At 34.0% G+C, this 16,981-nt stretch overlaps 1 protein-coding gene across 1 annotated transcript; it reads left to right on the top strand.

Annotated features, from left to right (window-relative positions):
- Positions 1-12,755: 12,755 nt before the first annotated feature.
- Positions 12,756-16,167, top strand: LOC107872606. The gene is made up of 5 exons (XM_016719245.2): positions 12,756-12,929; positions 13,759-13,904; positions 14,195-14,268; positions 15,001-15,084; positions 15,811-16,167. The coding sequence occupies exons 1-5, from the start codon at positions 12,803-12,805 to the stop codon at positions 16,079-16,081; spliced, it is 702 nt and encodes a 233-aa protein (XP_016574731.2). The 5' UTR covers positions 12,756-12,802; the 3' UTR covers positions 16,082-16,167.
- The last annotated feature ends 814 nt before the right edge of the window (positions 16,168-16,981 follow it).

Raw genomic sequence — 16,981 nt, 5'->3', positions numbered from 1 at the left:
AGTAGCGGTAGCATTCCAGTCGTAGAGACACAGTGAGTCCTCATTAATTTGAGTACAATATGATTTGATACATTTATTTATTTCTTCAATTTAGTTCTACGAAGTTAGTTGGAGACTTGTTCCTTTAACTCTTTATTTAGATAGTTTAGAGGCTTTCAGATTTATGTTCAGATTTAAGTTCAGACTTAGCTTTCAGATTGAGTTGTTTTGAGTATTTTCACTCACATGATTGTATTTAGTTGAACCTTATGGCCTTACAGTTCTATGTATTCCATATTATTATATCTTGATTTGCTGTATATAGGTACAGATATCAATCATGGGTTAGCTTATGGTCCTTCGAGGTCATGACCACCGTGTAGCATTCTGGTTCAGCAAATCGGGGTGTTACAACCTTCCACTAGGTCAACAGAATTCCTTAGCCGAAATCTTTGTTCGCGGATTAGTTTTAGAGTTAAATCATTTTTGAAAAAGGATTTTTCAAAGGTGACTTGGCACACCAGATTTATGTCAACTGGCGAATCTGAATAAAAAATGTAAAAGTTCTTTTTTTTTGAAATAAATTCTTATCTTTTGTCACTTAATAATAAAAATCCTTTCAAACTTTAAAATCCTATCTTTTTGTTGTAAAAGGGGGTGTGACCTCTCTGATGACTCTACTGAAGATTTTTCAAAATTCGAGCTTATTTTTGGAGTTGTATAGGCTTAATTTGACATCATGGTTGTATAAACGTTGTTTGTGTTATCGTTTGTGTTATTGCTTTTGAGTGCCTACGTGCTCTTTGTTTAGAGTTTTTCTCTTATGTGTTACCGCTTTATATCTGGAATCATGTGCATAACCCGAGTCAATTCTTTCTACAACAAGTTCTGTAGTACACACTGTGTACATGACCTATAGTTGAGTCACTCTTATTTTTGGAGGGGGTAACGTTGGCTGGTATGGAGTACGTGGAAAGTAAAGTAGCCACTATAGACCACACGCTCCCCCGAACAGCCTTGTTAGTAAACCCCAGCTTAGGTCATCCTTTAGGTCATGGTCATGTGCATCATATTGATACCTAGATGGGCCTACTTGGTCCTTTGTAGGAAACTTACCACTAAAGTATCCCTACGTGCTAAATTTTGCATCTCTGAGGGTAACATGATAATTTGATAGACTGGTTTTGAGAAAAGCATGTGCTAGAATTAAATAAAGGTGTATAGGCATGGAAAAATAAAAAAAAAAAGGGAAAAAAGATGAAAAAAAAGTTTCATAGTTTTTTAGAGTTCTTTATTGCTTTTATTTTTTACAATCTAAAAATTCAAAAAGATTTTCTTACCTTTTTCATGCATTTAGTCAAAAACAAAAAAACCTTTAAAAGATTTTCCCTTTTATCTCCTTTAGCATGCATTCATAATTCAAAAATTTCAAAAAATATTTTTTAGGAGCTTTTTAATAAGTAAAATTCAAAAAAAAAAAATGGTAGAAGTTTTGTATACTTTGTATAACGAAATTATCAAAAGATTTTTTCTTTCATAGTTGTTGGTGTCATTTTGTGTGATGTATCAAATTAAAAACCCGAAAAGATTTGTCTTTCATCGCCTGTTTATATTTGTATCACTCAAGTTAAGTTTTAGTTTGTTATCTAATCCTTAATTGTCCAATCAGGACGAACCACGCACCCCTGATTCTCCTCTGTCAGGAGTGAGATACGTAGACAGACTATTGTGGGTTTGGGGATCTTATTTAAAAAATTCAAAAAGATTTTTTTCACTCTTTATTAGAGTAGGTGTCAATATATTCTTTAAAAGAAAACCGGAAAAAAAATTTCTTTAATAGTTCCAATTTTCATTTTCATATGAAATTTAAAATTGAAAACCCAAAAAGATTTTCTTTGGTAATCATAGATTTCATTTTGTGCTGGGAATTTAAACAGAAAAAATGCAAAAAGATTTTCGTCAATTCTTTTGATAATTTATTATTTTCTTTTCTTTTAAAGTCTTAATAAAAAAGAAAAAGAAGGGAAAAAGAGTTTAATTGGCCATTTATGCAAGACTTCATGAACTATATACACCTGATTCTCCTCTCTCAGGAGTGAATTACGTATGCACCATTCTTGGGTTCAGTGATACTTTCAAAAAGAAAAAAAATAAGAGAGGTTTTGAAAAAAAATGTTGAACTCTAACGCATTTGTTATCTCTTGTTCAGTTAGTTTAAGGTGGTTGGTTTGTGGAATCCTGGATGGTCCTTCATATCACACCAAATCTAAGGAATGATTAGCTATGTCCAACAAGGATATAGAGAGTGACATCATGGATCAAACAAAAAATCAAGAAAATGAAAGTTTAAAGGAAGAGAATTTGAGACTAAGGCAACAAATGATGGAAATGTATCGATCTTGGGTTAGTGGGTTGCCTTCTCGTCCATTCCTTACTATTGACCCCACAAATACCCTGAGTTTTTTTATCATAATTGAAAGCTCCATGTCCTAATGTTTTTGATGCACCACGATATGCCTCAGAATTAATTCCATGCCAAAATAATCTCAATGTTTCCACCACACTTTCTCTAGCTCCTCAGCATAATCCTACTATATTCACAGCACCATATGTCATCTGTGGTTTTATTGCTCAATCCTCTGCTAAGACTTGCACATTGGCTAGCCGCCCAACGGTTGTGCTTCCCCATGCAACTAGTGAACCAATTTATAGTACTCTTGGTGATCATTGTTATACTCCTGAGCCTACTTTTAAGTTAATTGGGCCACTAAAATTTCTTAAGAAGAAGCCATGTGTATTAGAAGAGCCAAAGAAAATTGTTGGAAAAATAAAGAGTGCAGAAAATGATATGAAATGTTCCTTGGGACTTGTGGGCTGTGAAGATGTTTCATACAAAGACTGGGGCATGTATTCAAGTGATAACTCTCCTCCAAGCCTTAACATATAAAAATTTGAGCAGAAAAATAGATATTGGGAATCCATGGAATATTTGGGAGTGAGAAAGATACATCTACCAGTTTAGTTGGAGAACGGGCACATCCAAAAAGGCGATGTCGTCGTTACCGTTATTCTCAAGCCCAAATTCATACCCAAGATCTCTATAATCACTCCCAAAATCCATTATACTCCATTTCTCCACCTCCATATCTAGCATATTGCGCATAACCATATGTCTAACTTCCTTCTTACTCAAAATGGTGTGCACCAACTCTTCAGAGTCATTTTCCAATTCCACAAACACGCCAAAGACCTTCTAGGACCAATTTTAGATCTAGGCAAAATAATGAAATGAGAAAGAAATCGAGGGATAGCTTTACACCAATTGGAGAGTCGTATGCCAGCTTATTTCAGAGATTGGTACAATGGGGCATGATCACTCCTCTTCTTGGGCACACTGTTAATCCCCGTTCTAGAAAGTTTGATCCTAATGTACGATATGCATATCATTCTGATTTTCAAGGTCATAGTATTGAAGATTGTCGAGATTTGAAAAGAGAAATTTAAAAGTTTATTCAAGATGGATCAATTATGGTGCAGAACATTGATAGTAAGGGAAGCTCTAGTCATGATGATATGCAAACTAGTGGCTAATATGTTAGGCTGAGCAATTGGGAAGTCACTTCTCTCCTTACGAGGGATGATTGTTGGTAGTTTATTTTATTTTCCTTTTTGTTTTCCGAATTATCTTAGGATTGTAGTTCAGAATCTATCTTGTTTTGTTTCTTTGTTATTCATGTTTAAACCCCTCTATATTTTATTTTAACTAAATAAAATGTCCCCTTTTCCTTTGTGCTTTAAATATGTGTTGTTTGTTGGTTTTATTTACATAGTACATTTTATGTTGGCTCTAGTGATATGACATGCTTGAGGAATTTTCAGCCAGATCTTAAAATTCAGTTTAAGCATGAACTTTGAATCAGAAGGCTAAAGTTAGAAAGAGCATCTGAGAAAATTGATAGAGTGTTGACACATTTGGTGACCATGTTGAAGTCTTCTTTAAAAATTAAGACAATTAATTTGAGAATCACAAGCATAAATTGGTCTTTAATTGAAAATCCTAGCTTAATTAGGTCAAACAGCGGATGTGTGATCTCGAGGAACAAAAAAAAAATTAAATCCATGAAAGCATAAGTCATTCAATATGAGGGATATACAACAATGGTGGAGTTGTATGTCTGACAAGTGTAGAAGAAGAGGTGGCACACATGCTCAGTTAAAGTTAGTATTGTTAAAGAGTCACTAATGATCATCACTTATCTTTTCATATTGCATGATATGTACTTGTATTTTCAAGGATTTATATAATGAAAGCTTTTCATTCTGCTATCCAAATATTGTGTCATCCTTTGTTTACCCCATTTGAGCCTTATTTTTATTTTCTTTCATACCCCTCTTTTGGAATCAAGATAGAGTTAACAATGCTTAAAATAAAAGTGTCAAGCAAAAGAATAGAGTTAGAAAAGTTTCAAAAAAAGCAACAACCAAAAAAAAGAAAAAATATGTCCAAAAAGAAAGAAAGAGGAGAAAGTCAAGAAAGATAAAGTCAGAAAAGTCCCAAAGAGAAAAAGAGCCAATAAAAGAAAATGAAAGAAAGAAAGAAAAATCATATCAAAAGAAAGAACAAGCTATCAGAACTACATGCGACCTGATTCTTCTCTCTCAAGAGTGAGATACGTAGGCTGCCCTACTCTGGGCTCGGTCCAACCAAATAAATAATTTAGAGTCACCTAGCTAAAGAAATTGGGGCATGGGTTAATCCTCATTGTTTGAGTCAATTCCAAAAGTTGTAAGTCCTAACCCGCTTCAAGTGTCGTTTGGGCCTCATGCCATCCTTTCTTTCGAACTCTATCAAAAAAACAAGTTACAACTAAAGAAAGACCTTTAGATCAATCTTTAAGAAGGTTAAGGCTAAGCATGCAAGGGATATGATGATGTATTTTGGAAACTACTTGCCTTCTTAACCATAAGGAATCATGAGAGAAGTAAAAATTAGAGAATCTTATTAGTGAAAATCCTCACGGGCACCATAAGGTGATGGTAAGTCAAGAAAGATAAAAATGAGAGAGTCTTATTGGTAAAAACCTTTATGGGCACTATAGGACGACTGTGAGTTTAGAAAAATAAAAATAAGAGTCTCATTGGTGAAAAATCCTCATGGACACCATAGGAAAATGGTGAGTTGAGAGGATAAAAATGAGAGTCTCAATGGTGAAAAACCCTCACAAACATCGTAAGGCAATGGTGAGCTGAGAAAAAGAAAATGATATAGGCTTATTGGCGAGAACCCTTCAAAGCACCACTAGCAGAATGAGGTCTTAAATGTAATTGACCTAGGGAAGCAAGTCAGTTCCAAGACCATAACTCAACAATAAATGGTAGACAATGTGGATGGAAAGATCCGAAAGATTAATCCAAGATGCATGGCATAATCATTAGAGTTGAATGTTATTTTAGATAAATTTTCATTTCTTTGTTTCAAATGGGGACGTTTATTGTCTTTTCTTTCTTCTTTATGTTTTTGTTTTGTTTTCTTTTCTTGAGTCAGTTATCTAAGTAAAAAATAAATCATTGCGATTTTTTCTCTTATCTTTGAGTCAACCCCATGTCAAAACAAATGAGAAAAGATTTCAAAATTGGCTGCCAGCTTCTTCAATTTCACAAAGCAAGACAAAGGGCCAGCACAGGAAAGAAACAAGATTGCTAGTCAGAACAAGGCATGCAGAAGGTTGTTATCAACACACAAATAGGGTGAATTCATGGAAATACCAAGATTTAAAGGGGATTGTTTGAGAATTATAGCAAAACAAAGATACTGTGTTTGCTTCAGAGTCACTCTTAATATTCAGAGTTTGGACCAACGGTGCGACAAGGCAATGGAAGATGCTAATGATTGAAAACAAGATCTAAATGGGACAAGTGCAAGAGAAATCTCCTCAAATGCCAAAGCCACAAGCCAGCCACCCTGTTTTAAACTAAAAAGTTTTCTTTGTATAAACAAGAACAATTACGACCTTCTAATCAAGGGCTTCAAAGCAAAAATACCTAGAGGTAAAATTCCTTATTTCTGTAAATGCAGTATCGTTGTACAGGTTTGGTAATCCCAATTGTGGTAAAACTCATCATCTTGTACCCCTTTGAGATAAATTCTCTAATTTGGTTCTTTCATGTCTCATATCTAGGAACCGAACTTCCTAATTTGAACCGTTAATGCACTGTAGTAAAGACCTTTCACTTTCACTCTTAAGAGAGGAACATTTTGGTTTTGGCCATTGAATTTCATCCCCGAAAGTGAACTTGCTGATCAGAATCTTGATTCAGCTTTGCATTATGCACTGTTGCAAGTTTTTATGATTGAGTTTGCCCCCGCAAAAGCTTTTGAGGAAAACTGGGGCAACAAAAAAATTAAAAGTAATTCATGTTATATGGAATTTACTTTATGTTCAGGACCACCATGGAAAATGTGAATTTACTTTCTGTTCAGGTCCCTCATGAAAAATGAGAATTTACTTTATGTTCATGACCTTTCTAAATAATGGGAATTTACTTCATTTTCAGGACCTCCTGGAAAATGGGAATTAACTTTCTATTGAGGACCCTCCTAAAAAATGGAAATTTACTTTCTATTCAGGACCCTCTTAGAAAATGGGAATTTACTTTCTTTTCAGGACCCTCCTAAAAAATGGAAATTTACTTCATGTTTAGGACCCTCCTAGAAAATGGGAATTCCCTTTTCCATTCAGGACCCTCCTGAAAAATGAAAATTTACTTTCTGTTCAGGACCCTGCTTGAAAATGAGACCATGCTTTCAAAACGATATCATCCTTTATCATAATCTTAATTTGGAATAATTTTCATTCTAGTTTTTATTTTGGATTTCAAGACCCTCCTAAAAAATAGGAATTACTTCATTTTTAGGACCCACCTGGAAAATGGGAAGTTATTTCATGTTCAGGACCCTCCTGGAAAATGGAAATTTACTTTATGTTCAGGACCCTTCTGAAAAATAAAAATTTACTTTATGTTCAGGACCATCATGGAAAATGGGAATTCACTTTATGTTCAGGACCTTCCTAAAAAATGGGAATTTACTTTATGTTCAGGATCCTCCTGAAAAATGGGGCATAACTTTGAGAAAAGAAGAAAGTCTTTCTTTATCATAACATTGGTTTGGGATAATTTTCTTTCTAGTTTTGATGTGGTTTCAGTAACCCGCCTGAAGAACAGGGTAATGAAATTGAAAGTTAGGATCCTGCCTCAAGAAAAGGGTGATGAAATTGAAAGTCAGGAGCCCACCTAAAGAACAAGGTGATGAAAATTAAAAGTCAGGAACCCGCCTGAAGAACAGGGAGATGAAATTGAAAGTTAGGAGCTCACCCAAAGAATAGAATGTTAAAAATTGCATGTCAGAAGGACGCCTGAAGAATAAAGTGATGAAATTAAAAGTCAGGAATTCGCCTGAAGAACAGGGTGATGAAATGGCAAGTCAGGAGCCCGCCTGAAGAACAGGGTGATAAAATTGAAAGTCAGGATCCCGTCTGAAGAACAAGGGTGATGAAATTAAAAGTCAGGTGCCTGCTTGACTAATAGTGTGATTATATTGAAATTTTGGAGCCCGCTTGAAGAACAGGATGATAAAATTGTAAGTCAGGAGCCCGCCTAAAGAATAGGGTGAGGAAATTCCAAGTGAGGAGCCTGCCTGAAGAACAGGGTGAAGAAATTACAAGTCAGGAGATCGCCTAAAGAACAAAGTGATGAAATTGTAAGTCAGGAGCCTTCCTGAAGAACAGGGTGATGAAATGGAAAGTCAGGAGCCCGCCTGAAAAAAGGGTTATGATATTGAAATTCAGAAACCCGCCTGAAGCATAGGGTGATGAAATTGAAAGTTGGGAGCCTACCTAAAGAATTGGATGATATAATGGCAAGTTAGACAGGGCCTCACTCGACTCTCCAACTCAGTATAGTCTCTCTCTGTCCAACCCTTTGATATACCTGTGACTTTATTTCTTCACAAATTGGGTAATTAGGATGTCCAAAGTCAAGACTCGGGTTCCCTTCTTCCTTCTATTTCTTTCCTTGAATAATGGTCGGGTCAAAATTTGATCTCGTTGTCTATTTTTTTGTCTGAAAACACTTTGTGTTTACATCCAAAAAGGAACATGATGTAGAAACCTAATTTTGTCCCTCCCAAAACCCAATTCATCCACTTTTACCTCACGTTATCATACACCCTCACCCATGTGATTACACCCCACAAAAATACAAAAAAAATTAACAACCCTTAACAGATCTTTGACAAATTTTATCTTGTTCTAATCATCCTAAAAACCTACCCTTATCTCACACACTATCCCCATACCCTACCCGCATGACCCCCTACCTACTCTTTTATTCACATGCCTCACATATACATACACCAGCCCAATACACTAGGGGGCCGCCACTAATAAATTCACACACACACAATATATACAAAGATTGCTCCATCACTGAAAAGGGGGGACACTGACCATTTCCATTTTCACATACCCATATACAATCTTACAATACACACACAAAACAGGGGGTTTTCTTTTTCTTTCCATCACAAAACACATACAACGACACCCACCATCGCATATACACCATACACACACACCACTGCCTATTAAAGATACACACATACCAGTGAGTGAGAGAGAAATGAGTGAAGAGAAAAGGAAGTAGAGAGAGGAATTTGAGTGATATAAGAGAGTGAAAAGGCGTAAGATCCGGCGAGTAACCCTTTTTTCGGTGGGTTCTTACCATAAATAGTACCGACACCAGGTTTTGCTAAGTGTTTCATCACCAGTAGGGTCGTTGGAATTTTGACAGGGTAAGAATAGTTTGTACACCTCCAATTTGATTCAAATCCGACATGAAATAGTCGAGTTTGACTTGTTTTTGTCCAATTCCAGCGACATCCATCAGAATATGGTAAAAATTGGCAATTTGGTGGATTCGTATTGACGTTGTTTTGATTTGTTTAAATCTATCCATTTGGTTTTTCTATATTCTGAGTTGAAGTTATTCGTTGTCGAGGTTCAAATCGAGTATTTAGGACGCGAATTATACCAGATCTAATGGCAATAATATATTGATTTTTAAAGCGGCATTGAGATTTAATTCTATCTCCTTTCTCTTTAATTTTTACGTGAATGTGAATGATTTATTGTTTGACATGTTTGAATCTTTGCTTTGTGTTGGTTGATGTTGGATTTGAATGTGGAAATTTGGATTGGTAGTCGAAGAATTGATTAATTATTTTGAAAATGAATGCGGGAAGGGATTGGTCTCGATAAAAGTAAATTTGGATAAATTTTGATTCCTTGATGATGTTGAATATGATAGGCAAATAGTAGGCTCGGGTAGGCTAAGAAGTAGGCACTAGTGTGGACTCTGCTTCAATATGCAATTCAGCGTGAGTGCTTAACTTTTTCTGATTCATGTCACTTGGCTCATCTTGGGGCGAAACACTAGATTCTTTAAAGGAGGTGGGACGAAACATGGCAGTTTCATCGAATACAACATCCCTTCTAATTATAACTTTTCTGTTTTCTAGACACGAAAGCTTATATCATTTAACACCAGACTTATAACCCATAAAAAAGCACTTGACAGATCTACATTCTAACTTTCCATTATCAACATGAGTATAAGAAGGACATCCGAATATCTTCAAATCAGAGTAACTAGAAGGAGTACCGAACCATACCTCTTGTGGAGTCTTTTTACCAATCGCGACTAAAGGAGACTGGTTAATAAGAAGACAAGATGTGGAAGCAGCTTTGACCCAAAAAGACTTGGGTAAACAAGCATTAGAGAGCATTCAACATACCTTGTCCCTTATAATCCTATTAATTCATTCGGACACACCATTCTACTGTGGAGTATGACGAACTGTTAGGTGCGTCATAGTTCCTTCCAACTTGCACAAAACATTAAATTCATTAGAACAAAACTCTAAACCATTATCAGTCCGAAGCTATTTTACATGTTTCCCTATTTGGTTTTTCAATCATAGTCTTCCACTCCTTGAAAAAGGAAACACATTATTCTATTGCTCCAGGAAGAACACCCAAACTTTTAAGAATAGTCATCAATAATAGTTAACATATAATTAGCACCTTCCCTAGAAGGTACTCTAGAAAGACCCCAGAGATCAGAATGAGTGTAATCAAGTGTGCCTTTAGTCTTATGGATGCCCTTAGTGAATCTGGCTCTCTTCTTGTTCCCAAAAATGAAGTGCTTATAGAACTCCAGTTAGGTAACACTCTGGCCATCAAGAACTCCTCTCCTCCTTAGTTCAACCATCTATTTTCATTCATATGTCCCAGAAGCATATGCCAAGGTTTAGTAACATCACTATCTGATAGAGAGAAAGTAGAAATAGTTACATCAACTGTAACCATAGAGCCTTGCAAGACATAAAAATTAGCATTCTTTCTCTGTCCCTTCATCTCAACAAAAGCACCTTTGCAAACCTTCAGGAATCTACCTTCACCATTGTACTTATATCCATTCGAATCAAGGGTACTCAAGGAAATGAGATTTCCTTTATGTTTTGGGACACACCACACACCATAAGTATCCTCACAACCTCATCAAACATCTTAATTTTGATTGTTCTAATACCAGCTATCTTAGATGGTGTATTATTTCCTATCAACACAACAACTTTAGAGACCATTTCATATGTTGTAAACCAATCCCGATGGCGACACATATGAAATGTGAAAGATGAATCAAGAATCCAATCCTTAAAGGGTTTGGAGTTACCACTAGAGACTACCAAGAGTTCTCCAGCACTAGCGCTATCTTCAATAACACTGGCTTCACCGAACTTCTCTAGTTGGTTTCCTTTTTGTTTTTCAGATTCCCTTTTATTTCTATTCTGTAACTTATAACACTCAGATTTGAAATGACCCTTTTTTTGGCAATAATTAAAGGTTTTGTTTCTATTTCTAAATTTTGACCTATTCCTATCATCACCTCCAGAGTTCCCCTCATGAGTTTTTTCTCAAACATTGAGACCATCTCCTTGAGTTACCGGCCCATTCACAAGATACTTCATCTTCTCCTTAGAGAACAACACATCATAGATTTCATCTAAGGTTAGGATAGCACGACAATCTAAAATCGTATCCCTAAAGGTCAAATATGATACAGGCAGTGAACACGCCAAAATCAACCCTAGATTTTCCTCATCGTACTTAACCTCCAGAGTCTTTAAATCAGAGATGATTTTCTTAAATAAAGTAGGTGATCCTCCAAAGATGCATCCTTAGACATGCGATGAATAAATTCATTATTCGAGATGCCACTTACTAATTAGGCTCTTTATCATACTTAACGATTTAAGTTTCAACCACAACGCAACTACAGTGGTCTCCTTCAAAACTTCCTGTAGAATTTGATTGGATAAATGAAGGTGTATATGAGATAGAGCCTTTCGATCCTTCCATTGTTTCTCATCCTATGTACACGATGAGGGCATCTTATCAAACCTTAATTGAGCATTTTTCAAATCTATCTATGTTTGGACGACCCATATCTTAACCCGTTATAAAAAAGATCTGGTGTTGCAGACCAACAGCAGAATATCATACTTCATGTTTGCCATCCCCGAGAAAAAAAACTTGCGCTCTAACTCCAGTTTGCTATTGAAACAGATAGGAATAAAAAATACCACAAACAAAGAAAAACAAGAACAACACCCAGATTTTATGTGGAAACCTTTGATGGAAAAAACCACGGGCAGAGGAGTAGGACCTATTATGGAGAGGAATACTAGGAGGAGACGAAAGTCTCAATGATGTATGATAAAAACCATAAAAAACAACCCACTAAATCACACTTATATAATACGAGCGTAGAAATAAATCCTATGCCCAAAAACATTCAGGTCCGACATGGCCTGATCCCTCCACTACTACCATAGGACCCCTAAAAAATCTCAAAAAATGGGTCGCACCGCGAATTTTTCTAGGCCGAATCAATAAAATTCAGGTCAAAAACTCTAACACATATTTCAAAAAAGAGGGAGACATAAACCTTACTTTCTCTATAAGCACTAAAGTCTACAACAACAATAATAACATATCCAGTGTATATATTCCCAACAAAGTGGGGTCTAAGGAGTGTAGATGTATGCAGTTCATACCATTACCTTGAAGGTGAGGTAGAGATATTGTTTTCGTCCCAGACTAAAATAATTATTGTTCAACTAATACGCACGACAAAGAGCCTTTACGACCACACAAACAGTATATCGTTCTTTTATGAATTTATTAACATTTTTTAATCTTATATCATGATTTGAACTTATCTTCCTATAACATCATGACTGATATTTCCGCAAAATTTAAAATGTTAGCCGTGGAAAAGAAAACTCGTCATATGTGACCGAATTAGTTTTTTATTATTTGTACTATTTTACCGTGTGAGCACGAACAATGATCAAAACAAATAATTCTAACAAAAATTTGCAACTTTAGTTGATCAATTAATTTTAACAATCATTTGTTCAAAAATTTTACCATATATGTTGTTGATATTAATGGTACCTTGGTTTTCACTTTAAATTTATTCTTAAAATAGTCTTCTTTATCTTTTAAAATGATTTTAATTTCTTAACTATATTTGGAGGATCATACCAAATATTTTCATACAATTTAATGTTTTACTTTATTAGTGTTTAGATTTTTTCTATAAATAGTGTTTAAAACTGCCGATTGCTTCACCTCATTCTTCATTTGTCTTTTTTATTCTTATTTTATTTCACTAAGTGTTTTCTACAATTCTTTTCATGGCCAATAATATTTTTCCAAATAGTATAAAAGATGCCCCTAAGTGTAGAATATGTTTGGAAAAGGTAATTGACAATGCTGGGAGATCTATCACAAAACTTAGCTGTGAACACTTATTTCACACAGGTAACATATACTTAAATATTTGTAGATCTCCAATAACAAGAAAAATAAGCACCTTTCTTAAAATTCATTCATGTGTGTTTATTTTATTTTTTCTAGCAGCTAAATAGATCTTTCTTTACTCAACATAAGAATTATTTATCCGATTCATTAGGTTTTTTCTTGAATAATTTTGGATCATGAGATTTTTAGTACACATTTGGCCATATTTCATTGTAAAAATAGAAAAAAGCCATTTTTGTTTTCCAACTGAAAATTGATATTTGAAAATTTGAGTTGTGTTTGGCCATGAAATAAGTAGAGTTATTTTTTATTTTTTATGAGTTACTTCGAGTGGAAAAGTGAAAACAATTATTTTCTTATTTTTGAAAATTTTGAAAAATGTGAAAATACTTTTCTGGAATTTTATGGCTAAACGTATTTTACGGAGTTCAATTCTGGAAGATAGTAAAAACATTTTACGGCCAAACAACCCCTTAATTTCTTCTAAGAAAAACTTATTCATATAAATCAAGTAGTAAATTAGATTTTATTCTTTGATCCTTTAGATAAAATCTTTGAGTAAGTTTATTAAGAAAAGTGAAATGAAGAAGTTGGACGTCTCAGGAAGAAAAGATAAAGGATAATGCATGAATTTTTTTTTTATTTTTTTGTACCATCTCATCTAAATGTTTGACATTCATAAGATCAGTTTCATTCGTTTAACACATTAATTTCTAACCAATCTCCTTATTTAGGCAATTTTTTTTTGAAAAAACTATGAAATTTGCTAGTTATGAATTTCTATAGTATCATTGCATAGAACACTTAATCTTTATTTCCTTTTATGTAGACTGTATTGGGTCCGAGTTCAATGCAAGGGGGATTATGATATGCCCCCACTGCCAAGTTGTCGAAGAAAAAGGGAATTGGGTGCGATTTTCAAACTTTGGAGTTGAGGAAGAGACTAACGAAAAGGGCAAATATTGTGAAGAACAAGTAATTACCCATGTATTTTTACCTCATTATCATATCAAAATAAAGTGCATTAATTTAATGCATAACTAGGTAACGATAAATGTTACCATACTGATATAATCTGTAGCATAACTCTGGAGTGTACGGTAAGAAGTATCTATATTCAATTTTAGGGATTATGTTTAGTAGAAATTTTATCATTGTTGATTTCAATTTTTTAGTTTCATTGTAAATGAAGCTATATAGTTGTTTAGGTTTTCCATGGTTCATTAATTCTAAGGCAACAAAATTTTATTTGAAATTTTCATTAGCTAATAACACCTGAAGAAGAGTTGGAGCTTCCTGCAACGATCAAAATGTATGATGGAAATACTAGCAATATGAGGTAATTGATACTTATCATTTAGCATTTTTTTCCGATTAATTTTTATGTATAAATAGGCCTTATTTGTTTTCCTGTTATAAATAGATTTCTTTATATGATAAAATGGAATCTATTTAAAATAAAGTAGACTAGTTATAATCCATAAGAGTCAATTTTTAAAAAATTTATATTAATAAATAGATGCACATACATATATTTGTAATAAGTTAAATACCTAAATACCTTATAAATTTGACTCGGAATTTTAAAGCAGGTACCTTAATTTTAGTGACCAATTTAAATATATTTTTTGGCAAAAGCATGCCTCTAAAACAACTCTATATTTTTAACTCTCCTAGGAGCTTCACACACCATTTTTGCCTCTTAACTCAAACTCACAACCTTTGAGTGAGAAGTGAGGAGTGCAAATCGTTCAACCAACTTCTTATATGACAAACCATGTATTTTTCAGTTATACGTGAGAGCTTAAATAATAAGTGAAGTCTGTAAAAATAGTATCTTGCAAGATAGTCATGTACAATAGTAATAACTAGATATTTGAAAATTAATCTTCTATATGGAGATGGACAAATTGGGTGACTAGCCACTATAATCTTTTGATCACTTAATTATAGCTATTATTTAAGTAAAATAAATTAATTAAACTGAGTTTTCAGATTATTGTTTGTCTATGAATAATTAAATAATGTTTTTACAATATAACTTGTGTGGTGTTAATTTTTGTGTTACAAGTAATGAGATGGAGACAGAAGACCCTAGGGCAGATAGAGTTGTCCTAATGGACAGAATGATGAAGCTTATTCGCCAACAAAAAGAGTACGATCATTCTTTCAAATCCTTTTATAGTATATTTTCACAACATATATCTTTTTTGTATGAATTTTTCTTCCTATTTAAGTCTCAGATTTGTCCCTTTGCTATCTCAAATTGTCTAATTTTGATGGACCGTTTCTAAGATTCCCGTTAGCAAAATGTCTCGTAGTTGCCTTATCAACCATTAATGAAGGTTTTGTGTTGAATAGTCGGGCTCTATGTGTCAAAATTCTTCGAGGAATAAGGTTGAATTTGATCTCTCAACAATTTGATATGATCTAGCCTTACCTTCACATTGGATCTCTATGACGGATCAAGGGAGAAATGAAACTTTTTGTTCTAACGATAGAGAGAATATCAGACACATATACCATAAAGGGCACAATTATTTAATCTTAGACAATGCAAAAATAAATAGAGTGGTTGGGGGTAAGGGTTTATCTAATTTCACAAACTCGGATCACTTACAACCTTCTAGGAATTCTTTTTCCTTATAATTAGTTGGACACGGCCCACAATTACTTTATTGTCTTGTTAAACTTAAGAATTAGGCTCAATGCCTATAATACTATTTATACACTATTTAGGTTCGAAAGCACACCCTCTTTTATAATTTTTATTTGTTAAATGTTTGTTGGGAGGAAGGAAGGTATTTTATTTTGCAATTTAATTTGTATGATGAGCCATATGTTAATATTGTTAATATTAATACTTTGCACTTGGAAATAGATGTATTCAGTACTTATGCAAACAATTGCATATTCCTTCTCCTCCGGCAATTTCTCCGAAGATGATAGATCATAAGCAAATCTTTTTCTCGGGATCAAATTCTGCGCCGGATCCCATGAGTCATAGAGTATCCACTTCGCACGAGCAGACTCACACAATACCGTCCGTGGAGCTCACCGAGCTCACATGTACTTCACTCGGTAGGGATGGTCACCCATTGTCTTGTCAATGTTCTTGTTGTCGTTCGTCTGCAAGAAAGACACGTTTATGAAAAATATTTATGTAAAATAACCATCAAATATGATGTTTATGGATGGCTGTTCTATAAATTTTTTGAATTATAGGATCAAATCTCCGTCTTTTAGCTTTTGAATTTCGTAAAATCTTTTATATACTTATTTGTATGTTTATGCTATAATGTTCATCCCATCTAAATCCCATGAAGTGTTTTCATCGGATAAAGTAGTTCTGCTATACTTACTAGAATCTCATCCAAAATTTGGGCACTATAAGCAATAGTCAATAAAATAGTTCTATAAATAAAATGGCTAGACCAAATTGTCTCATTCATTTATGAAAATCTTTCTAGTCAAGAACAAAAAGTCATACTATCTAGCAAGAATAAATGAGGCAAAAGATTGAGTTGTCGTGTTGAAAAAAATATATATACACACACACTTGAGAAGAAAAGATATAAATTAGCTTCTTAAATTCATATCTAAGACAAAAATTGAATTCAATATATTTTTCTTTTCATGTTCTATAAAAATGTCATTTCTGTTTCAAATATGAAACCATTTATATGTGACAACGGGTTAAGCTAAGTCCTATATGTAATGCATAACTAGAGTATTTTCAGCAAAAGCAGGAAAAAGTCGTAACCACTTTGCAATCAATTTATAAAACTATAATTTTACGTATATGTAAGGAAACAATTTTTTTATCTTATGCTTGATTAATTATGTTGTGTGTTTATGTGTTATTGTTTATTTTGACTTATTTGACACATTTTTTTGGTATTAGAACACCTACATGATTTAATTAAGGTATCGACGTTATAAGGGTCAGGTTCTAGGAAGATAGCAAATATCTCAAGCGAAAGAAACTTTTCACGGCTTCACAAATATCGCTAGAAAGTGTATTCAATATTTTTGAAAGAAGAGGTGTCATA

This window comes from Capsicum annuum, unplaced genomic scaffold, assembly GCF_002878395.1.
Source record: "Capsicum annuum cultivar UCD-10X-F1 unplaced genomic scaffold, UCD10Xv1.1 ctg995, whole genome shotgun sequence".
Lineage (NCBI taxonomy): Eukaryota > Viridiplantae > Streptophyta > Magnoliopsida > Solanales > Solanaceae > Capsicum > Capsicum annuum.
The sequence above is the reverse complement of the archived record's forward strand: the minus strand, read 5'-3'. Positions and strand labels throughout refer to the sequence as shown.